This window comes from Eschscholzia californica, unplaced genomic scaffold, assembly GCF_041429995.1.
Source record: "Eschscholzia californica isolate CP2 unplaced genomic scaffold, dmEscCali1.0.p SCAF_4, whole genome shotgun sequence".
NCBI lineage: Eukaryota > Viridiplantae > Streptophyta > Magnoliopsida > Ranunculales > Papaveraceae > Eschscholzia > Eschscholzia californica.
The window spans coordinates 16,641,713-16,665,108 of NW_028238461.1; the positions used below are offsets into that span (position 1 = coordinate 16,641,713).

The following is a 23,396-nucleotide window of genomic DNA, read 5'->3' on the forward strand; positions in this document are numbered from 1 at the left end:
TGATTTTCACATAAATTGAAGAACGAGTTACAAAGATATATCTAAGGATTCAATTTATATAACCCATTGGAAATTCTAATCCCACGACCTCCCTTTCTAATTCCGAAAGATACATTGATACCCATTATATACAGAAGCCTTACCTTGCGGATTAACAAAAGTAAGCCCAGCCCTACAGGCAACAAAAAACAGCCCTTGCAGACAACGACATCAATCCTACTTCGGCAAGCCAGCAAACATATACGAAACAAGTGGGGACCAAAAATTCCTAAAAAGAAGTTTGGAGATCGTAACCCGAGTTTGATATCTACCGATACTCAAGACCCTTTCAACAAAAATCAGGTGAGAAACCGATTTTAATGAGAAGTTCAATATCCTCTTTTAGTTGGTCAAAGCAGTGGAAGTTGATTTTTGATGGTGGAATATAACTATACTAGCAACAGAAAATTTTCACCACCCTCTGCATGTGATATTTTCTCACACTCGGCGGGAAACACACTCCCCTGCAAAAACTCATAAAAATATGCAAACCCAACAAGAGGAAGATAAGAGAAACATGTGAGCTTGCTAGGAAGCTGAAAGAAATACATGGATTAACTCCATTACCCCTCTCAAATCCTTCCAAACCAACCACCTATTAAGACTAGTGTGATAAAATTTGATAAGGAGCATACTAATGAGTTTGTTGGCTCTATCTTGTGCTAATGAACAAGCAAATTCAATATTCTCTGATGTTTTCTGGCCGCATGCGGCACTTTATGTTTGAAGTCCCACAATCTAATGTTTTCCCTAATTTCAGATCCCGCTTTGTTGTGATTATTCAAACTTCCAACTTTCCAATCTGGTTGAGGACTTACCTCCACATCCGCAATTTGTTCAAAACTCTACTGAGACCAGACCCACTTTCTCGCCAAACCCTATAAATCACTTTCGCCATGTCCACTATGTTCTTTTGCCCTGCTATCTATTTACCTCTTTCTTTTAGTAATCTTTCAATATCTCCTCCCTAATCTTGAAAACCCACACCCAAACTGAGTTGTAATTTTGAAAATCCTAAGCTCCAATTTTGAAAACCCTAACCTCAAAATTTACATTGTCACAACTATACTAAGCACTAACATCTGAAGGTCTCAGAAGAAAAACTTGATTTTTTTCCCGCAAGAAAATAAAAAAGACTCTTACATCTTCGGCATTTCAACACAAACCAAATGCACCTGTAACTATCCTTTTACCCGTTTGTAAAAGTGTTCGACACAGGCTATGTGCAACGATTTGGCCCAGCCCGAGCCCACCCAAAATTCTAGTGTTCCACTATTAAAGTTCCGAACACCCAGCCAAGGACCTTAGGTACCCATGGGTTCCCGAGTAGATTTCAACACCTAGACTCGGTAACCAACCATTTCTGAATACCTGTTAATTTTGCTGATGAACCTAGACCTAAACCATCACCAGAAAAACGAACCAATAACACAACACACCCCAAATCCAACTTGGTTGGAATATCACGTGTATTGTGTTGCCCTCCAATGAAAAGGGCAGGAAGATGAACTATCCCACATTGCTTGGGGAAGCGTTCAAAGACTACGCCATGTAAGTGTTGCCTCAAGCTAAGTGTTAAGGTCGTCTGAATGGGCTTGCGAAGCATTCATCACAAACAAACCCTATATGCATTGGGCTTAGATGTGGAAGGAAAAAATCATGTATATTACTGATTACAATTGGGTCTTGGGTCATTACAGAACTGGACATGGTGACTGACGTATGCCTAGTTAAACATCACCCAGCCCTTGAAAAGAGAAAACCCATAAGAAATGTATTCAGCAAACAAGAAAATGATGGCTAAAAACAACACAGAACAAAAGCTTTATGTCTTGATACCACAGTAGGAAATATAGTTGTTTAAGCAAAAATAACGCATAAATCTGCTACCCCAAATAAACATACTAACCAGCTGCTAAAGTTATTAAGTGTGTAAACTCCTCCTTGGGAAGTGGATGGAGCAACAAAAAGTAATAAAACCCGATTATTTCAGAAGAACTATCATAAAGATGTACCTTCTGCAATTAAGAAAGAATCTATTGAGAGGCGGAGTCAACAGTGTACCTTTTTGCACTCATGGATCTCAGAATTACATCTTCAACTTTTGACAAATCTGCTATGTAATACGAGCGCCAAAGAAGCAAAACAGCTTTAGAGTTTAGCTGCCACATCCAGCAATCAGTTCTTTCACAAATTGAAGCAGGGCAGAGCAGCACGGGCGGCTTGTACCTTCTGAAAGATCAATCAACATAAGAAACATTGAATCCAGGGGGAACTAAGGTAGCAAATAATATAACAAATGACAGAAAATCTAGTGTCTGCCAATGCTGAAGATCATTTCTATCATAAAATGCGATTCATTTGCATACAAGTCATGAGTAATATATTTATTTTAATTTTTTTTTTTTGTAATATATGCGTATATACATACACACATATATAGGCCACTGCTTCGGAGAAACAAAGTAATTTTCCCGGGTACAAGCTTTTGGGTAGAAAATGAAATTTGTAATCTTTTGTCTCCTCCAAAACCCACCGACCCTTAATATTTTTCAGTTTCTTCTTCCCTCGCCATCAAATCCGGCGCCACCATCAACTCTTGCACCACCAACAACTCTCTCTATCTTTTTTTCCTCTATGTTCCGGCGAAAGGGCCACCAACAACTCTCTCTATCTTTTTTCCTCTGTGTTCCGGCGAAGGGGAGGGCCCCTTCGCCGGAACCCTCGGACGAGGTTGTCTAGTTTTACCAGATGAAGCTTTGTCCGGTAAACTCACTCCGAAACTAAAGAGAAGAATATTTATATCCTCCAGTACGAATTACATTTTGAAATATTTCGGTCGAAAAGACTGAAATATTCCATTTCCATGCCTACCGAAATTTAACGAAGTTTCTCTCAACAACGCCTTCTCAAGGAAATAAATTTCGAAATATTTCGGCCGAAGGATCGAAAATTTCCATTTCCATCTCTACCAAACTGAAATTTCATTCTTTGTCCTCAACATCCATAGCCTTGGCCCATGAGTGATCTTCCTATGAAATGGTGGGGATACTAGTAAGTTCACTATAAGAGCAGACATGTGCTCCACTAGCCAGAAACTGAAATTTCTTCTTTATCCAAAGATTCCAAACTCTGGCTCACTACCGATTCCGCCCAGGGTCGAGAAAATTCGGAGGCGGATGATCGAAAATCAATGTTTGACGGAAGACTCCAGAACTTAAAATGAAGATCTTACCACTGACATAGGCCTACTCAGCTATGATAATCACTCATAAAAGTAATTCATTTCTTGATTTAATTGACCAATGCATACTAAATAACAGTATTCTATAAGATTCGAATGTATAATTATATAAATTAAATAATGGAGCACGCCTGGCCCCCTCACTCGCTTCACCCACTAAATTTAGACGCCTCCACTCCATTACCAACATCATATCCGTAGGTTCATACTTCAGATTCCCCACTTTAATCACTTCGAAAATCTTTATCTATACTTTTTTCTAGGATTTTTGCTGTAGCAGACACATTCTTACGCATATTCCACTCATTCCAGCATCCATAGAATGAGATTTTGAATGCACATGTCTGAACTTGCACATAATCGTGTTTGACCATAAAAGACCCCTGTGCAAGAAAACATGGTCACGTCGTCTACCCGTACGGGCGAAACATTTCACCTCCATATAAATTAAGATCTTAATTAGTTAATTAATTAAATATAGATGATAATGATGCGATAGAGCCATGTCTTATGCGGGTTACAGTACGATACTCGAGATAAAGTATTGCAACAAAAGAGCAAAATGAATAGTTCCCAATTCACCAATTGCTCCTACTGAGTTTAATCGCAACAAGAAACTAGAGTTAAAGATAGTTAATAAGTCTGTTTAGGAAATACTTATATTTCTATATTAGTTTAATTCCACCAAGTGATTATACCTCTCAGAGCTCAGGGTTGATGAACTCGTATCAGCAACTCATAAGGGAGAGGAACTTGAGCTCATTACTTCAGGACAAACAGCACCAATGTAACCAAAGACAACTGGCAACAGCCTACCGGAAGATTAGAACTATAAAGTCAGCCTTCTCAATTAAATCGAAACCAACTCTTACGCTGAATGAAAAAAATATAGGCTAATCGAAATAGCATATAACACAGAAAACTCACTGTGGGATGACACTGAACCAAGAGCCAAATCCATCAACGTTAACCAATTAGAGTTCAAAAATGATCTCGAGTGGAATTTCCTACGTACAAAAAAGAAAGATCAGAAAAAACTGCCCATGCTGGAAACATATGAGGTATGATTTGATTAAATCAAACTACAGATCTAGGATACTTATTTTCAGAAACCATTTGATAGGCAACAATAATTAGTAATAATTAACAAGTAATATTACTAGAAAAAGACACTCTAAATGTTAGGAGCGAGTTGTAGAAAGCAAAACAGTAAACAGCGGTGATTGGTTTGACATGGCAGAAGCGTCTGGATCATATATCTTACCAAAAGATAGTCATTTATCAACTTCCGGAAATTGCGTAAGCATAAATATTGCCTGAAGAGAGCATAATAATTGTCAGACATTCAGATATAATATACATATATATATATATATATATATATATATATATATATATATATATATATATATATATACATATAGTATTAGTAGCATATGGCATATACACAGATTGAAGTCAAATTTCATTTAAGAATTGAAAGAGCGACGCAAGGGTGATAAAAGCATGAATAAACACGGCCAAGGGGAAAGAAAATGCAAGCAGGACCAACAGTCATCATGAAATCTAGCCCAACTTTATTTGTCACGATATCTTCAATTAATCAGAAAGTCCATATAATTCTTGTCTTGAACCTAGTGTGAACATGATGCTGCATATCAGTGAAATGTTTTCAGGATTTCCTAAAGACGAGGAATCCTAGGAGGTATTTATCACGTTTTAGGTAGTTCCGCAACTTGGCTATATTCTTTTCTTTCATAATAAAGAAAAATATCATGTTATGCTAACTTATAATCTCACCATAAAATCCGTAACCGGTGATGATTTGAACATAGTTAAAATGTGTATGTCCAGTATAAAGGTACTTCAACGAGAAATTTGTTTTCACATCTATGATATTACAATTCTAGAGGCAAAAAAGCTAAGCTAATGTTGACATATATAACAGGATGTAGGAATCATACTATTTAATAAGAAACAATACTATTATCTTAAAATAGTAATGTTTCGATTGGTTGTGAGGAACTAGATCTTCAGATTTTCGGCGAAGTTGACACATTGTACTGCTTTAAGAAAATTATCTGGAGATAGTGGAATCAAGCCACAAAGACTCACCTTGCCCGAGAACCAAAACTGCATTTGCTGATGCTGGAATTAGTTCCTGAATCTTTTCATTTGTGAATACTGCTTGACTAGCTAACAGGGAAAATAGAACACTTTAGGATACCCTCTCTAGACTAAACTCAAATAGTCAATCATTCACATCATACACAAGAAAACTTGGAAGAAGAAACATGTTCTAGAGTCTTCCTGCAATAAAATTTTAGCAACCTGAAGTGTACAGTATATGTTCAAATCTCTATCATAACACACAGAATGCTTATTGTAGCTATTTAGGATGGATCTGGTAAACACCTGAAATCTGGGTTAGTTTTTCATCATGTCCTTGTTTATCTTCGTCATTTGCAGGAACATCCATGTCAAATATTGACATTGTATGGATAGTGTGGAACCCATCCGATGTCCAAAACGCTTGAGTTTCTGCAGAATGGGTCGAACATGGTTTAACTCAAAACTGTAAAAGAACATCTTAAGAGGAAAATAAGGAGCATCATACTTGAGGAGATATCAGGAAGGACAGCCAGCATTTGCACTTTCATAGTACGACTCAGTCGCCTCATGTGACCAGAGAATTCTGACCCAGAAGTACCAGAAATACTTAACAGGTGCAAATCTCCTACTGAGTCCAAAATTAAGAACATTTTATGGGAAAGAGCTTGAACTGAAACAGGTTTCAGAGGATTCAGTTTTACTTCCTTTAAATTCTGATTTTGGATATCCATACTCTTGAATGCTACAAAAAACGAGCCGCTTAAACCTGAGTCCTGCCTCAGCTTCGCAGCCCTGGGTTTTGCTGCAAATCAGCATATAAGGCACAATCAACTAGACTAATAAGCATTAGCAGTTCCACAATGCTCAATGTGATCGGGAGAAGCACTAGCTCGGGACTTACTAAAAACTTACAAAGTACAGCGAAACCAAAAATACATAAAGAGAAAGAAAGGAAGTCTTTAATAGCTCGAGTTCAGGATAAGAACAAAAAGAATTACAAACACGAGATACAAGTCACTAAAATTGTTCAAGAAAACAGATACAGAAAAAAGAGCAGTGGTGTACACGTCATTCAAGGGTTAAACTGGCATTAACATTTTACGTGTCCCTAATATGCCGTTACTTTCTCACCACGTAGTTCCAAGTTTGGGGAAATTTCTTGTCGTTGTGACTCTGATACGTATTGAGGACCCTTGTTTTACGTTTCCAATTTTAGAATTTTTTCATCTCTCAAGAGGTAAGCTTACTTCTTATAAATTTAGATTTGAGATTCTTTATCGCAATTGATTTCCTGTACGTTTTATGGTATCTCTTCACAGTGGAACCTAGATTAGGATACATAAAAGCATGATATAAAAACTTAATATTGATTATAGTTGCCCCTTAATTTTTTGATTACCATTTCGATCAGTTCCATATTTGGTTATGTATAAAATTTTATGTATAAAATTGATCATGGAGAATAAAAAGCTCTGAAAGTAATATTATGAGCTGATAAGACCCGTATTATTGAATGCATGCTTCCTCTACATCTCCACTTGACCAAAAACGCCTTAAGCGAAACATGTTTTCCTCTTCCTGGTATTTTAAAACTACCCGTAGCGAGAGAAAGCTCCGTTCCAGTACTTCTATGGCTTTTATAACGCCGAACACTCGAGAGAACTCTAGTGGCCTGGGTACTTCACATAATAATGTGGGGTTTTAAACGTACATGTCTACATGAGTACATCTACTTTGTACTTGCAGATAGTCATGTTAAGACGATAGAGTATAATGTCTTTTGTGCATACTGTAACAATACCTGGTGCAAAAATGAAAATGTAAGTAAAACTAGATAACCACTAAGCAAGAAAATACATGTACAACAGTGTCTTCGACTTTCTGCAAGTACTGTACTGTATGTCGCCAAAGACTGGCACTCTGAAGGACCAAGGCAGTAAATTGAGAAGGGGCACATCTCACTTTGTTGAAACTAGATCTTTTGCGCTTTGAGCGTTTAAGCACACTCAGGTCAGCACCTTTCATGTCTCCCATTGCTTGAGGAGCTTGCCTATTTCATTTTGTTGTCTATTGGAATTTACTTCTTACCTTTTGTTTAAGTAAATGATAATGTATACACAATTTAGGTAGGCTTCTCACTTTTACACAGAAAGAAAGAGTTTTGGTGCGACCTAGATAGGCAAGGAGATCTGTATTTTACTATTTTTGAACTCTATTTTATGACTTGATATTTGCTTTGCAAAATTTAGGCAGTTGTCCTATTGTTTGTGTTCTATTGTTGATCCAAATCAGCAATGAAAAGAGTATATGTCACTCATGTCTAAATAAATGTTTTTAAATTACGACTAAAGAACTGGATGTTTATTTCGTGAGGTGGTCATGTATGTGGATATCACTTGAGCAAAGTCTAGGCAGTTGTCCCATGGTTTGTGTTCTATTGTTAAGCAATCCATTAGTTTTCAGGAAAGAAATATTTGTAGGGCAATATTCACTATTGATGAACGTGTGAGCAAAGCGTCTTTCTAATATTATTTTAGATAGTGATTTTAAGCCTTGGCGTTTGATGAGGCAAAACGTAGCCTTGAGGAGATACTCAGACACCTAAGACTAACCCTCGTTTAAGGCTTAAAACTCAATTGGTATATTCATGCATTAAGATCTCTTCATTCACAATGTATTGCATTTAATATATTTACGATTCAAAAATACAGTGAACATGTAACAAAACAAGCAAGAACCAACCACTAGATAGATAAAAAGCACCATTTGAACAACAATATGAAGGCAATATCAAGATGTTAGCCTCAGGTTAGAAGAAAAAACTAATTAATCAAGCTCTCCTTTCGAAAATCATTGTGGAGATACAGAAATGAGGGGTATGGGGAAGGTTGGGGATGAAAAACACAAATAACACCTAAAGCGAGACAATCTGGAGGGGCATTTTCAATAGCACATAGAAGAATTCTTCTTCAGTCGTAGGAAGTGCTGAGTGGATCGAACCCTGGGTCCTCCTGGTGCTAACTCACCATTAAGAGATGAATTTTCTAAGCTTTGCTCAATGACTGGGAACAAGATTGGTGCAATGCTGCGGCATAAAGTATGAAGAGGTTATCTGAGACCTGTGTTCAGAACTATCGTAATAGGGTGAAAGCATGGGGACTGGGGAGTCTGAGATAAGGAGAGGGGCTTCTATATTATATACGTACACAGTTATTTTATATCTCATATTACAGAAGATGGCTACTTGATTTACATATTCTATCATATCAATATATATATATATATATATATATATATATATATATATATATAGAGAGAGAGAGAGAGAGAGAGAGAGAGAAAATACATATCACAGATTCACAATGACCACCCAACAATGTTTTTTACTGTTTAGAAAGGTGGAGCACTGGAACAAAATACTGCATTTTTGAAAGGTGGGTTTCCAAAGGCACTGCTATTGACAACATATTTAGAAGACACCGCAATGGTTTTGAAATATAAACCTTGGCTCTGTTGTAAAAAATCCTGGATGATCCTAAGATTAGGGAAAGAACAGAGGAGCTGATATTGGATAGTGGAGACGCATAAGGCTCAACCAGAACATGTTATATAGTCTAATATTCACTCCCTGCCAACAAAGTGGTATTTACTATGCAACTCTAATCAACTTATCGACTATATTAGCAAAGGGAGCGAAAACTTTTGCATTTCAAACAGGTCATGGAGTGTTGATTGTCGGATTGGTATATTAGCAAAATGGTTATTGTTTTCAGATTGATACTACAAGTCCCTCCCAAGCTTATTCATCATTCCGCCTATTCTATATGTTATTCATTCACCATTATATAAAATGTCTTAAAAGTTATAAATAGCATTGAGGCGAGCGTCAAAGCATAAATTTTGACTAACTTCTTAAATCAGATACAATTCTAAATTTCTAATAAAAGAGAAAATAACAACATTACATGACAAGGAAACAATTTTTCGAAACTTACCAGAATCAGGGTCGAGTACAGCTTTCCTGGGGAAGCCATTAGAAGGATTCTCTGTAGTCCCGTCGAAAACTGTGCCTTTCCCATTGTTATTGCTAACCCCATATTTTGACCTGATCAGAGAAGACTGATATAATTCATTGCTTCCATTTGTAACCCTAATCAACCCATTAGGTAAATTTGTTCGTCGGTTCTTCAATACATCACTAGTTAAACCACTGTTCTCGCTGTTATTCTCTCTCCGGCGACCAGTATCTCTCAGTTTCTTAGCTCGACCTTTCACTAGAGGTCTTAATGGAAAAACCCTAACCCCACTTTTCTCACCCAAAATCATAAAACCTAATGAAACAGTAATCGAACAAATGGGTATAGTACAATCAATAACAGCACACTTGACCAAATTCAAACTCAAATTTTCGTCATCATCATTTCCATCACCTACTAATTTAGCCCCAAAAACCCAAACTTTTTTAGCAGAGACAGAGTGTAAAGCAAAATAATTACCCGCTCCGACGAGCTTAACAGAAAGACCATGAGAGAGATCAACAGAAAGCCCTAAATTACTATCATCAAGTCCATTCTGACAGCAATTCACTCGTGCTTTAGCAAATTCCTTGTTTTTTTTCAGTACCCAAAACCGTAAGAGAACCCTAGAACCACCACTATTAGGACCAGCAACAACAAAAACGACACGACCATCGGGAGAAGTGGGTTTTGAATTAAGATGGAGAAAACAAGCCGAGGTTGAAAGTGGAGGAATTAGGGTTTGGGTAGGAGCAGAAGAAGAAGAAGGTGGAGATGGGGATGGGGAGGAAGAGAAGATGGAAAAAGAGGGGAAGAGAAGAATGGAAGAATCAGAGCGCATTAAAGCTAATGAGTGAGAAAAGGGTTCAAAAAGAAGAGAGGTAACTAGAACCTCTTGAGATGGGTGTGAACCAGGGAAATTGAGTTTTGAAGCTTGGGGAACCATCAGCATCGGAAAGAAGAAAGACTCAAACCATTTTTTTTTTCCGGTTTGGGGTTTTCTTCTGATTTGGGGATTGCTGAAACAAGAAGAAGAAGAAAAAGAGGAGACTCTTCTCTTCGAGTTGATACAGAGATTCCAAATTGATTCAGATGTTACGCTGCCATCTGGCATTTTTAGGTCCCACTTTCTATGGGCCCTGTTCGAATTTGGCTAGTTACCATTTAACCCCCTCGATGGCTAGACGTCACCCACTAATATTTTTTTTTTCTTTGACAAATGGTCTACGATCTACGTCCACCCAAATTTTTTGATTAAAACTAGGGGTGGCAATTTGGCCCGAACCGGCGGGTTTTTTCTCAAACCCGCCCCTAATGGGACGGGTTTTACCGCCCCGTTAATTAAACGATTCGGGTTTGGTATGAAGTTAAAAAAACTAATCGGGTTCGGGGCGGGTTTGGTATTAGATAGTAAACTCCGCCCCGAACCGATTAGTATGTTATATATTAAATATTTGTTTTATTTAAGGTTATGTTTCTAAAACTTTAATCTTATATTATCAATTTAATTATTTTATGTTTTATATTATTAAGTAGTTGTAGTGTTTATGATTGATAAACTCAAAGTCTTACAAAATTTTGTTAACAATTGTTATGTTACTTCAAACTAAAATAACTTTTGTGAAACAAAATACTTTGAACCCGACCCGACCCGACTCATTTTATATTAAACGGGGCGGGGCGGGTCGGTAATGGTTTAGCAATTTTTATTTGAGACGGTTATGGTAATTGAATATCCACCCCGATTAATTATTGGGACGGTAATGGTAAAACCCGTTTACTCACGGGACGGAATTGGGAAGGGGATGAACCGTCCCGAACCCGCCCCGTTGACATCCCTAATTAAAACTTCCAAATTTTTTGATTAAAACTTTCAAATTTTTTGATTCTTCTCTTATATCTTCTTGAGATTTAGTCTCCTTAATCTTTTCGATTTTCTTCTTCATCTATTCTATTCTATTCTTAATCTCATCTCCACTATGACAGACCAGCAAGCAGAATTCCGTCGACAATTTGCGGCATTAACAGTTGAGGATCATGATACTCCGACTTTGGAAAGTTCAGATTGTATGGAAGTTGAAGAACTTCCCAAAAATGGACTTCTCAAATTCTGTAGCAACCGGAAAGTAGATTTGGGTCAAGCAATGTTGCGCATTTCTAGAGTTCTTCACGGACCCAACAAATTTACGCTCACCGATGTTAGCGACAATTTATTCCTCATTCGGTTCAGTACTGCAAGTGAATTATGTCTGGCTATGGAGAGCTCTCCTTGGGTGATTATGGAGGATTTAGTTATCCTACAATTCTGCAACCCCATTCTAGCACCGGGTGCTCATTGTTTCGACAAAGCTTGGTTTTGGATTCAATTACACGGAATCCCTATTGGTTTCCTGAACTCATCTACAGTTAACAAATTGGCTAGTTTATTAGGAAACTATCAGCCCACAACGCCTGAAGAAGTGAAAAAATGGAGCGTCTTTGGACGTGTTCAAGTTGAATTAGACATCACTAAGGCCTTACCACTACGAGTCAACCTGAATATTTCTAAATATTCTCTTATTACTGTAGAAATCCGGATTGAGAAGCTTCCTCGATTCTGCACCAAATGTGGACTCATAGGACACTCGATCAAATTTTGTCCCTATATTCTTCGGTTTAGTGATTTACTGAAAATGCAAATTACTCAAGAACAAAAAGATACTGTTCTTAAGGCTATGGAACCAAAATATAGTGATCTTTTTAGAGTTCCTTTGAATGCTAGAGGTGGACCTAAAGAACAGGGTTCTTGGTCTTTATCTGATAATCCCGTGAATTTGGGAATACTCGGATCTAGCCCGGAAACGATCCCTATTATACCTCCAATTTCTGATAATTTTGGTGATCTTTTGAATGTTCTGTCACAGGCCAAAAAACTCAAATTTTCTAATGCTGAACCAGAGGATCCAAATTACAATATCAACCCTTCATCAACTTCTATGCTGCAAACATCTCCATCGACTAGTACATTCACAGCACAAACAAGTCATGGCAGAAGATCCTCCAAACGCTCATCCAACATTATGTCCAACATCAATTCGTCTGATAGGGTCACGGCAACCCCAATGCCGATGGAACAATGAATTACCTAGCATGGAACTGTCGGGGTCTTAGGAACGACCCGACTAGATCAACTCTTAAAGCGTTCCTGTCGGCTACTAAACCCGACTTAGTGTTTTTATCTGAAACACATATTTCCTCTTCCTCCTCTATCCCTTCCTTAGACTACTTTAATCTTTCTTATAATTTTATTGTACCTTCGATAGGCCGGAGTGGAGGTCTTTTACTGTACTGGTCCTCTGCTATAAATATCACTATTAATTATTCTTCTTGTAATTTAATTCATTTAACTATTACCTCTGACTCTAACATGTCTCCTTGGGACTTATGGTGCATTTATGGTCCTCCTCGCCTCCAAGACAGGCGATCATTCTGGTCAGACCTATCACATAGGATACAGAATTGCTCTAATCCACTTTGTTGTATTGGAGATTTTAATACAATCAGATCCCATTGTGACAAATGGGGGGGATCCACTAGTTCCCCCTTCATGTCTCAATTTAATCGATTCATGACTGATACTGGTTTGTTAGATTTAGGTTTTCATGGCCCCGGTTTCACTTGGACAAATAATAGAGCCATCCACCATCTGACCAGAGAAAGATTAGACCGGGCTACTTGTAATACAGATTGGATCTTAAATTTTCCTAACGCCGGTCTATTTCATTTACCTAGATACAATAGTGATCACGCTCCTATTTTGCTAAAACTCCATCCGCAAACTAGGATCCATGACACTATTGCCAGATACGAGATATACTGGACCTCTCATCCCAATTTCAAAGACTCTTTCAAGTCTTCATGGGACACCAGTACTGGGTCTTTTCACGATAGAGTCACACAGGTCAAAAACTCCTTAAAAAAATGGAGCAATGAGACATTTGGAGTTGTCAAGAATAGACTTAATATTTTACGTGATAGACTTCTGCATATCCAAACTTTTTTGCCTAATACTAACAGTATCGAACTTGAATCTGATTTACAGGAGCAAATTCTGAATCTTGAAGAAATCCAAAGAACAAAAGCCGAACAGAGATCTAAGCTGAAATGGGCAAGAAATGGCGATCGAAACACAAAAGCCTTCCACATGTCGATGTCCCAACGTCGAAATAAAAACAAAGTTGTCCAACTACAAACCTCTACAGGAGAATTTCTAACATCTAACGATGACATTGCTACTGAAATGGTTGCTCATTTTCAGAACTTATTTGAATCTGAACCAATCGGCCAAATACCTCCAGATCTTTTCAAGGCTCATAAAGTCATTACGGCAGAAGAACTTGCCTTGATTTCAATCATCCCAACTGAAGAGGAAATTAAGCAAGTGGTGATGAATATGAAGGCCTCAAGTAGTCCTGGGCCTGATGGGCTTCCCTGCCACTTCTACCAACACAATTGGGACGTGTTAGGAGCAGACTTGGTACGCTACATTCAAGCAGTTTTCACTACAGGTAAGTTTGAGCCTTCTTTAAACAACACCACCTTAGCTCTCATTCCTAAAATTAGAACCCCAACTAGAGCCGTTGACTTTCGACCGATAGCCTTGTGTAACACAGCCTATAAGTTCATCACTAAAATCATAGCAAACCGAATCAGTCCTTATTTAGAAAATTGCATTTGTTGGTCTCAAAACGCCTTCATCCCCGACCGACAAATTCTAGATAACATTATTATTACTGAGGAACTGTTACATTCCATGCGCATGTCTCAGGCTAAGAAAGGGGGTTTCGCGTTAAAATTGGATATGGCCAAAGCCTACGACAGGGTCAACTGGTCCTTTTTAGAGACTATCCTTTCGGCTACTGGCATTCAAGGCCATATATTAGGCCTAATAATGCACTGTGTCACCTCGGTCAATTTCAATATTCAACTTAATGGTGGGCTTCATGGCAACTTCTCTCCTTCCCGGGGGCTGAGGCAAGGGTGCCCCTTATCACCCTACCTCTTTATAATCATGGCCCAATCCCTATCTCTACTAATTTCTTTATATGAGTTACAGGGTACATTTACAGGTTATCAGGTAAATAAATACTGCCCTCGGATCTCTCACCTTCTCTTTGCCGATGACCTTATAATTTTTGGCTATGCTACTTCTCAAAATTTACAATCAATTACAGACATTATCAATTGCTACTCGGACTTCTCTGGGCAGGCAATTAACCTTGAGAAATCTTCTCTTTATTTTGGTCCTGGAGTTCCCAATGAAGTCAAACTAGCCTACACTCAGGAATTGTCTGCTCCTCTCATGAATGATCGCGCAAAATATCTTGGTTCATTGATCCTTAAACCTGGCAACAGAATTCAAAGTTATGATTGGCTATTAGATAAATTCAACAAGATGTTAGCTAATTGGAAGAAAAAAGTTGTATCTCAAGCAGGTAGAACCACACTCATTAAATCAGTTCTGAATTCGTATTGCACATTCCCCTTTAGTTTACACAAAATTCCTACAACTATTATCAACAAGCTTGAGCAGATGGAACGCTCTTTTTGGTGGGGTCATTCTATCAATGAAAGAAAAATGCATTTCATAAACTGGGATGTTATCACCAGTCCAAAAAATGAGGGAGGCTTGGGAATCAGAACATTGAATGAAGTAAATGATTCATTAGTTGCTAAGATCATATGGAGGATGCTGACACAGCCTCAAGCTACTTGGGTGAAACTTCTTAAAGGAAAATATTTTCATCATGATACTTTCTGGACATGTAACTCTACCAGACCAAAAACTAGCTTATGGCATTCTATATTAAAGAACAGAGAAGTCATGCGACAAAACTCCCTTTGGTTAATCGGCTCGGGCACAAACATTCAAATTACTGGAGAACCTTGGGTCCCTGACTTACCAACTCAAATTCCTATTCCACACACAACTCTTCCCAATTTCATCAATACAGTTGCTGACCTTATAGATCAGTCTAATAAACAGTGGAGGTATGACATTTTGAATCAATATTTTCATCAAGATACTATTAATGCTATCATGAACATAAATCTAACGTCATCCAGAACAACAGATATATTGGTTTGGTGTCCGACTCCCTCAGGTAAATTTTCTACTAAATCATTCTATACTACTATTAAACCTAGACATCATATGAATGATACAGTCAATAATTTTCCCTGGAATAGATTTTGGAACAAAAAAGATATGAACCCTAAAATACAAATATTCATTTGGAGATTAATACACAATGGTTTAGCTGTCCTAGACAATATTGGAACTAGACTACACCACATTAATAAAAATTGCAGGATGTGTAACAATGCTATAGAGAACATCAACCATCTCTTTGGTACATGCCCTAGATTTGTTGCTCTTATTAACATATCAGATCTCAATATAAATGCTCATCAAATATCAGATCCGGTCAATACATTAGCCAATCTACTAAATCAAGGTATAAATGCAAACAAAGATTGGTTCAAATATACTTATCTTATATGGTCTTGGTGGAAAGCTAGAAACAGTAAGTACTTTGATGGTGTTGAACCAAATATGAATCATATTCTTCAATCAGCTCTACTTGAACTAAGGTATGTTCCCTCTTTCTTATTACAAAACACTAACCCTTCTTCTAGCAATCTTCAGACAGATTCATGGCATCCACCACCATTAAATACTATTAAGATCAACGTGGATGGTGGGTTTCACACCTCACGAGGAACAGCGGCAGCAGTGGCCAGAAACTCTTCCGGCGAAGTCATCTCTACGGCGAAAATCACCTTTCCTCCCATTTCGGCTTTGGACAGTGAACTAAAAGGAGTAAAGTTAGGGTTGGAATTAGGGCTTCAGCTACATCTAAGGGGATTTATAGTGGAAACTGACTCCGCTTTGATCGTTGGATTCTTATCCAACGATTCCCATAACACCCCATGGAGACTTGTTGACCAAGTCTCTGAAATCTTATCAATAATGAATGAGGTGGAGGTCAGCATCACCCACTGTAGAAGAGGCAGCAACACCCTCGCTCATGAGCTGGCGACAACTTGAAGAATTGTCTTTTTCGTCTGTTGTTAACAATTACTTAGTCATTTTTGTATCTCAACTCTTTGACTATAATATTATTGACGTTACCCTCAAAAAAAAAAAAAAAAAAAAAAAAAAAAAAAATACAATGACTCAGAAAGTCAAGTTCAAAGTAACAAAAACAAGGATGTAAACGCTAACTGAAAGGACTTGATAAGGAAATACGCTCAAGTCAGATACTAATGACAGATTTTACCAAATTATGTGCCTCCATATTAGAGATACGGGGGCAAAATTGTCATTCAATCTCAATTGTAAAAAGTAGCCCACGTCACCTCTCTATATCCCTTGATAATCACCACGGAAGAGTACTAGTTGAGTCTGATAACATCTCAACCATTGATTGACAATCGCCTTCCAATATAAAAGCAGCCAAACCCAACTCCTGCCCTAATAAAAACCCTAATTCGAAAGCCTTCAGCTCACTGTGGAGCGGCGAAACCGGCTGAAAGGTGATCATCTTAGTCCCTAAAGTCTGACCTAAATGATTCCTTGCTATAACCGGCAGCCGCATATGGAGGTTTGAAAGCTCCATCGACGTTTATTTTAACCTTGGAAGGTGAAGGCGGTAGCCACTGCGAATCCTGTACATCATCAAAATCATTGGTAATATTAGGCAAAAGAGAAAGATTGTTTACCTCTTTCTTAGTATACCACCAGCAGCAAAGAAGATCTGGTTTTTTGGAGCTGAATAACCATGCATTTCTTTCCTTCCACCAACCCCATGAGAGATGAGTATAAATATTCAAATCTTCCACTCCATTTTTTCCTTTATTCAGTAGATCTTGTATATTCTTAATAGGATCTATACTTAAGTTGATGATATTATCATTGTTTGTACTGTTAACGAGATCTCTGAACATTGGACAAGATCCAAACAGGTGGTTGATAGATTCGATTTCCCCTGTATTACAAAGCTTACAGTATGGTTGGATTGATGTTATATATTTAGCTAAGTTACCTAATGTAGCTAATCCATCATGAAGTAGTTTCTAAACGAATAAAAGCACCTTAGGGGTAATAGATTTATGTTTCCAAAGTTTTTGCCAAGGGAAATCATGAATTTGTTGGTTCATCATAGGTATCTCCCTTATCTCTTGGTAGTAAGACTTGGTGGAAAAAACTCCTGTTTCAGTAGGGGTCCAAAGTAGTTTATCAGTATCAATAGTAGAATTTATACTTATAGAGTTTATAGCATCTACTGACTGTTGATCAAAGTATTTCCTTATTATATCTCAAGCATTGTTGTCATGATTCATGAGGTCTGCAACATTGGTAATATAATCTGGTAGTTCTTCTATTATAATAGGTCGTCTGTTTGATAGGTCTGCTATCCATGGATCTGAACTGATTTTTATATTTTTTCCATCTCCCACCTGCCAAAGAATGTTAGTAGAGAAAGTATCCCTGGTCTTGAGAATGGCTCTCCAAAAAGGAGTGGCTGAAGATGGACTATTAGTAGTCCAAAAATTACCACACTTGATGTATTTGGAATTTGAAAATCTGACCCAAATAGAGTTAGGTTGAGTTAAATACCTTCTGATAATGCTCTTATGCCTAAACCTCCCTGTTTTTTGGAGGAACAGATAGTATCCCAATTAATGAACAAAATCTTTTTCTCTGTTGGAGTGTGACCCCACCAAAAATATCTTTCTGATTGTTCTAACTTTTGTATAACTTGTTTCGGGATTTGCTGGTAGCTAAATGTGTAGGTGCAGTAGGCACCTAGAATAGATTGTATTAAGACTGTTCTACCAGCTTGAGAGATAAGTTTATTCTTCCAGCCTACTAAAGTTTTCTGAAATTTTTTTGCTAACCAGGAGAAGCTATCAATACGATTACCTGATTTGAGAAGAAAAGATCCGAGATATTTAGCCTGGTTGGTCATGATTGGAATCTGAAGAGTGGTTGTGAATTGAGTTCGAATCTCCAAAGGCACTTTTTTACCGAAGAAGATGGAAGATTTATCAAAGTTAACAAGTTGCCCTGAAAAGTTAGAATATTCTGTAATAATATTGGTAATAGCCGTGAGGTTAGTAGCGGTGGCCATCCCAAAGAGGATGAGATCATCCGCAAATAAAAGGTGAGAGATACTAGGACTAGATGGAGTGATTTTGTAACCACTGTATTGAGTGTTGGATTCATAGTGATTAATAAGGAGAGAGAGAGAGAGACTGAGAGATAAGAAGGAATATGTAGGGGGAGAGAGGGCACCCCTGCCTGAGACCCCGAGAAGCCACAATATTCCCATAAAGCTGCCCATTGACCTGTATGCTAAAAGTAGAAGTAGTAATGCATGATAAAATGAGGTCTAAGAAAAGACCCGAAAAACCAGTGGCTCTCAAGACTTTAGTAAGAAAGTCCCAATTAACCCTATCGTAGGCCTTCGCCATGTCGATTTAAAGAGAGAAGCCTCTCTTTTTGGCTTTAGACTTATTCATAGAGTGAATGATCTCTTGAGTCATAATGATATTATCCATGATTTGTCTAGAGGGGACAAACGCATTTTGAGTCCACATTATGCATTGTTCCAGATATGGCCGAATATAATTAGACACAATTTTAGTGATGAATTTATATATTGAGTTGCACAATGATATTGGCCTGAAATCTGAGGCCATACTCGGGTGTCTAACTTTTGGGATAAAAGCCAAAGTGGTTTTGTTAATAGTAGGATCAATCTTGCCTGACGACAAAGCATTTTGAATATAAGAGGTAAGATTCAGACCTAGCAAGTCCCAGTTTTGTTGATAGAAATGGCAGGGAAGACCATCAGGTCCCGGACTTTTGATAGATCCCATTTCCATTACCACCGCTTTTATCTCGTCTGAAGTTGGAACTCTAGAGATGTAGCCCATTTCCGAGTCCGATATCAATTTATATGTGTTCATGATCTCAATTGGGGTTGGCTCAACTGGCTCTGCCTGAAATAAATTCTGAAAAAACAACACAAGTTCATTAGCAATATCTTTTTCGTCTGTAATAGTTAATCCAGAATTAAGAATAATTTGTTGAATTTTATTTTTTTGCCGACGATGGGTCATGGCCATGTGGAAGGCCTTCGAGTTTCTATCTCCATTATGAGCCCACTTAAGTTTGGAACGTTGTTCAAGTTTAGTCCTGTAAACCTCTTCTGAGAACATAAGTTGTTCCTGGATGTCGCTCTCAATAATAAGAGAAGAAGAGGTAGGGGAGTGAGTCTGAATATCGTGGAGTCTCTTGCGAAGAACACGCATCCTATCTTTTAAGACTCCAAAAGCCGATTTACTCCAAGTTGAGAGGGTATCTTTAACTTGACAAACTCTAACATGGAAAGGACCTGAGCTATCTTCTCATCCTTTGCGAATGGTATCATTAAAATTGGCATGCTTAGACCAGAAGACCTCATATCTAGATATGATCTGAAGAACATGGCTCGTAACTTTAAACTTAAGGAGAATAGGCGCGTGGTCGCTATTATACCTAGGAAGGTGGAACAAACCAGCTTCTGGGAATTCCAACAGCCAAGAATGATTAGTAAGGGCTCTGTCCAAACGTTCTCTGGTCAAATGATGAATATACCGATTATTGGTCCAGGTAAAGGCCGGTCCGTTAAAGCCTAAATCTATAAGGCCAGATTGGTCAATGAAGGTTCTAAATTGATTAACAAATGGGGTATGGCCATAACCACCCCATTTCTCATTAGAAGATAGTATATTATTCAAATCCCCTGTACAACAGATGGGGTTTGTAGTACTAAGAATACGAGTAAGAAGGTCAGTCCAAAATTGGGATCGATCATGGACCCTAGGAGGTCCATAGATACAAAAGAGATCCCAGACTGGTTTTTTGTCCATATCTTTAATAGTAACGTGGATCAGATTAGGAGAAGAATAATGGAAATCAACATTAATTATATTCGACCAAAGAAATAACAATCCGCCACTTCTACCTATAGAAGGGACCGGAAAACAGTTATTAAGACCAAAATGACTAAAATTAGGAAGATTACTAATAGTAGATAAACGAGTCTTAGATAAGAACACCAAGATGGGCTTGGTTGACCCGTGGAATTGATGTAAAGTAGCCTTTGTCGGAGCATTCCCCAAACCCCGACAATCCAGGCAAGGCAACTCATGAGTCCGTCGGCATTGAGGGTGCCGAATCCCTTTCTAGTTGAGAGTCAATAATACTTATACGAGAAGAACGTTTGTAAGTTTTTCTTTGCCTGTCTTCTCCTTGTACTCCAGAGTTTGACGGCCCTGCTTTATCAACCTGCAAAAAATCCATTGGGATAATATGAGAGTTCGTCGTGATTCCTTTGACCTGTCCATCGGGTAACATCATTTTTGATCTTTTGGCTTGGGTTAGATGAGTAAGTAAGTCGCTGAAAGAATCTTTGAATGGGGGAACCGGGGTGCTTTCTTCTTGATCTGGATTAATGTTACCGTGATTGTACTCTCCTTGTTTCTGATTGAAAGCAGCGTAAGATTCCATTTCTACCTCTAGCAAAAAAAGGAACCTTAAAGGAATCAGAGTAGTTAGGTTTTATAGCCTTATGAACCAAGACTTGTTGTTCAACATTTAATTCCCATTTAAGCAAATCAGTAAATTTGAGGACAACCGAACAAAATTTAATTGTGTGGCCAATTCGTCCACAAGAAACACAAAATCGAGGTAGACGCTCAAAACGAAGTTCAATAGCAATCAATTTTGTTTTCGAAAGAGTAAGATATACTACTTTTGGGAGTTTTTGACTAAGATTAAATTCTATCTTAACTCTACCATAAACACTCCCACGAATAGCATCTTCAGGGGTAGTCAGAATGTAATTCCCAATCGATCCCGCTAATCTATTGACCGTTGTACTCAGGGGCGGACCGTAGTGTAGACCAGCCTGGGCCATGAAATTTAGGATTTGTGTGATGTTATATAAATTTGTACCAATTGCCCAGGCTGGAAATTTAGGATTTGTGTGGTGTTATACAAATTCAGAATAGATAATAAGTATAGCTTAGTGGATTGTTCCTTATTTTGGGCACGGGAGGTCAAGGATTCGAATCCCTTTGGATGCAAATTGGTTATATTTTTGCCCTTTTTGTTTCTTTTTGCTCTTGCAATGATCCATTCATAATATGACCCTCAAAATTTGACCATCTTCTAAAATAGTCCCTTTGAAATATAGTTTTGCTATTTTTTTTTTCTTTTTTTACATATTATTTTCATACCAATGTACGTTTATTCTTTTTAACGTTATGAAAATATCAACTTTTTTTTTTTTGTTGAAAGATGAAAATACAAACTTTTTTTTGTTGAAAGATGAAAATACCAACTTTACTTTGGTTCTTTTAGTGTTATAAAATATAAAGTCATTATGAGGGAGTAAAAGATTTGGTTTTTTCATCATTTCGCTTTTTCTCCTCATATCTGAAGTCGTTATGTCTTCGTTTTATCTTTTCTTCGGAGAAGACAAAATTCGTTTGTAAAGAGGGTCGTTGACGAGTTTTGTTCTCCATTTTTCAAACTACTATGTACTTTATTTCAAGTAAAAAAAAAATCAAGATTTGTACATATATGCATAAAAAATTGTAAACTTCGTGAACATATACATAGTATCTAGATTTTTTTATTTACAGTACTTGGAACCCGCCCAGGCTAGCTGGAAATCCTGGTTCCGCCCCTGGTTGTACTACTTAGAAGACCCATAGGGATACCATGCATTTGAACCCAAAAACTTGTCGTATCAAAAGTATGTTCTTCTGGAGCAAGTAGAACATTGCATTCCTTAAGAACGACTAACTCCTCAACAATTGTCCACGGAGAACTCTCAAGGACAAGCCCTAATTCACTAGTAGTTTCAAAGCGAATAAGAAATTTGTTATCTTGAAGTTCAGTTAAAGCAAACCTATTTGGACCATGAATAACGCGAGATAATCGGGTCATTGCCTGACTTATATCTATCTTTTTAGAACACATAAATTTAAGGACACCTCTTTTATTGTTTTCCGAAAACGAACTAACAAGATCAGTTCCTTCAACCGTAGTTGGTGGCAGATCTTCTGTTGTTAAGGCTGCAAGGTGTTGGAGGAATTAGTTATTAGGAGAATCCATGATTTTCGAACGAGTAGAAGTAAAAAAACTGAGAAGGAAAATGAGTGATGATGAAAAGAAACTTAATCTCATGGTGAAATGCTCCTTAAGAGCCACTGTAAATTCGAAAAGAAACTGAAAATTTGAAAAAATAACCGTTGTAACTGCAAGAAACCGATCAATTTGGCTGAAAACTAGTATCGGTAACTGCCTCATAACAGAGGCGCCACCCTGAATAGAAGAAAAAAAGAAAAGTCACCACCCGACTCTTTCTCTCTCTTACTTTAAACTTTTTACGTCCACCTAAGTTAAACGGATAACAAAAGAGGTTTTAGACAAACATATCTATTACATTATTTATACCTTTAATAATTCAAATTCGGTAACCATAGATTTAACCTCCCGTGAAAATCAAACTTAGGATCTTCAGGTTTTTAGAAATTTATGTCTACACTTTGAACCACTTGAACAACCAAGTGTTGACGACCCACTAACATTTTCGCAAGCGTTTAGGGGAAACTTCAAAATTTTAAGACAACACAGAATATTTAAGTCATGTCTGGCGTGCAGAACGAGATGTGATTCTTGGAAGGGAAGTTTTATAGGGGTCTCTCATTCTTGTTAAAAGGGTTCCTCTTGTGAATTCGGTACGAGTCCACCGAAATCACAAAAATAGGCTATTGGAGTGCATTTCGGACGGCTTGTACCGAATGATCTTTTGTGAATTCGGGGGGTTCGTACCAAATGGTCTCTTGTGAATCCGGCGGGCTCGTACCGAATTTACAAGGAG

At 37.7% G+C, this 23,396-nt stretch overlaps 2 protein-coding genes across 6 annotated transcripts; one reads left to right on the top strand and one right to left on the bottom strand.

Moving 5' to 3' along the window:
• Window positions 1-1,853: 1,853 nt before the first annotated feature.
• LOC147543245 (uncharacterized) lies at window positions 1,854-10,495 on the bottom strand. Of its 5 annotated transcripts, none has more exons than XM_086636341.1 (8): window positions 9,391-10,495; window positions 5,901-6,197; window positions 5,699-5,824; window positions 5,399-5,479; window positions 4,548-4,599; window positions 4,211-4,290; window positions 3,982-4,095; window positions 1,854-2,271 (listed from the first exon to the last, which is right to left on the bottom strand). In XM_086636341.1, the coding sequence occupies exons 1-5, from the start codon at window positions 10,361-10,363 to the stop codon at window positions 4,565-4,567; spliced, it is 1,512 nt and encodes a 503-aa protein (XP_086492467.1). In that variant the 5' UTR covers window positions 10,364-10,495; the 3' UTR covers window positions 1,854-2,271; window positions 3,982-4,095; window positions 4,211-4,290; window positions 4,548-4,564. The 5 variants fall into 5 exon arrangements, with proteins under 5 accessions (XP_086492467.1, XP_086492472.1, XP_086492469.1 ...); XM_086636346.1 differs by having other exon boundaries at window positions 5,399-5,593; XM_086636343.1 differs by having other exon boundaries at window positions 5,399-5,475; window positions 9,391-10,476.
• An 895-nt stretch (window positions 10,496-11,390) lies between these two features.
• Window positions 11,391-12,337, top strand: LOC147543246 (uncharacterized). Its single transcript, XM_086635404.1, has 2 exons — window positions 11,391-12,192; window positions 12,315-12,337. Exons 1-2 carry the CDS (start codon window positions 11,391-11,393, stop codon window positions 12,335-12,337), a joined length of 825 nt encoding a protein of 274 aa, XP_086491530.1.
• The last annotated feature ends 11,059 nt before the right edge of the window (window positions 12,338-23,396 follow it).

Excerpts from the sequence above, each read along its gene's own strand:
- LOC147543245 (XM_086636341.1), bottom strand. The coding sequence starts at position 10,363 with ATGCTGATGGTTCCCCAAGCTTCAAAACTCAATTTCCCTGGTTCACAC. Across the intron at positions 5,825-5,900 it reads CCTTCCTGATATCTCCTCAA|AAACTCAAGCGTTTTGGACA; the intron begins GTATGATGCTCC and ends CCCATTCTGCAG. Across the intron at positions 5,480-5,698 it reads AAAACTAACCCAGATTTCAG|CTAGTCAAGCAGTATTCACA; the intron begins GTGTTTACCAGA and ends TTTCCCTGTTAG.
- LOC147543246 (XM_086635404.1), top strand. The coding sequence starts at position 11,391 with ATGACAGACCAGCAAGCAGAATTCCGTCGACAATTTGCGGCATTAACA. Across the intron at positions 12,193-12,314 it reads AGGTGGACCTAAAGAACAGG|GCCAAAAAACTCAAATTTTC; the intron begins GTTCTTGGTCTT and ends GTTCTGTCACAG.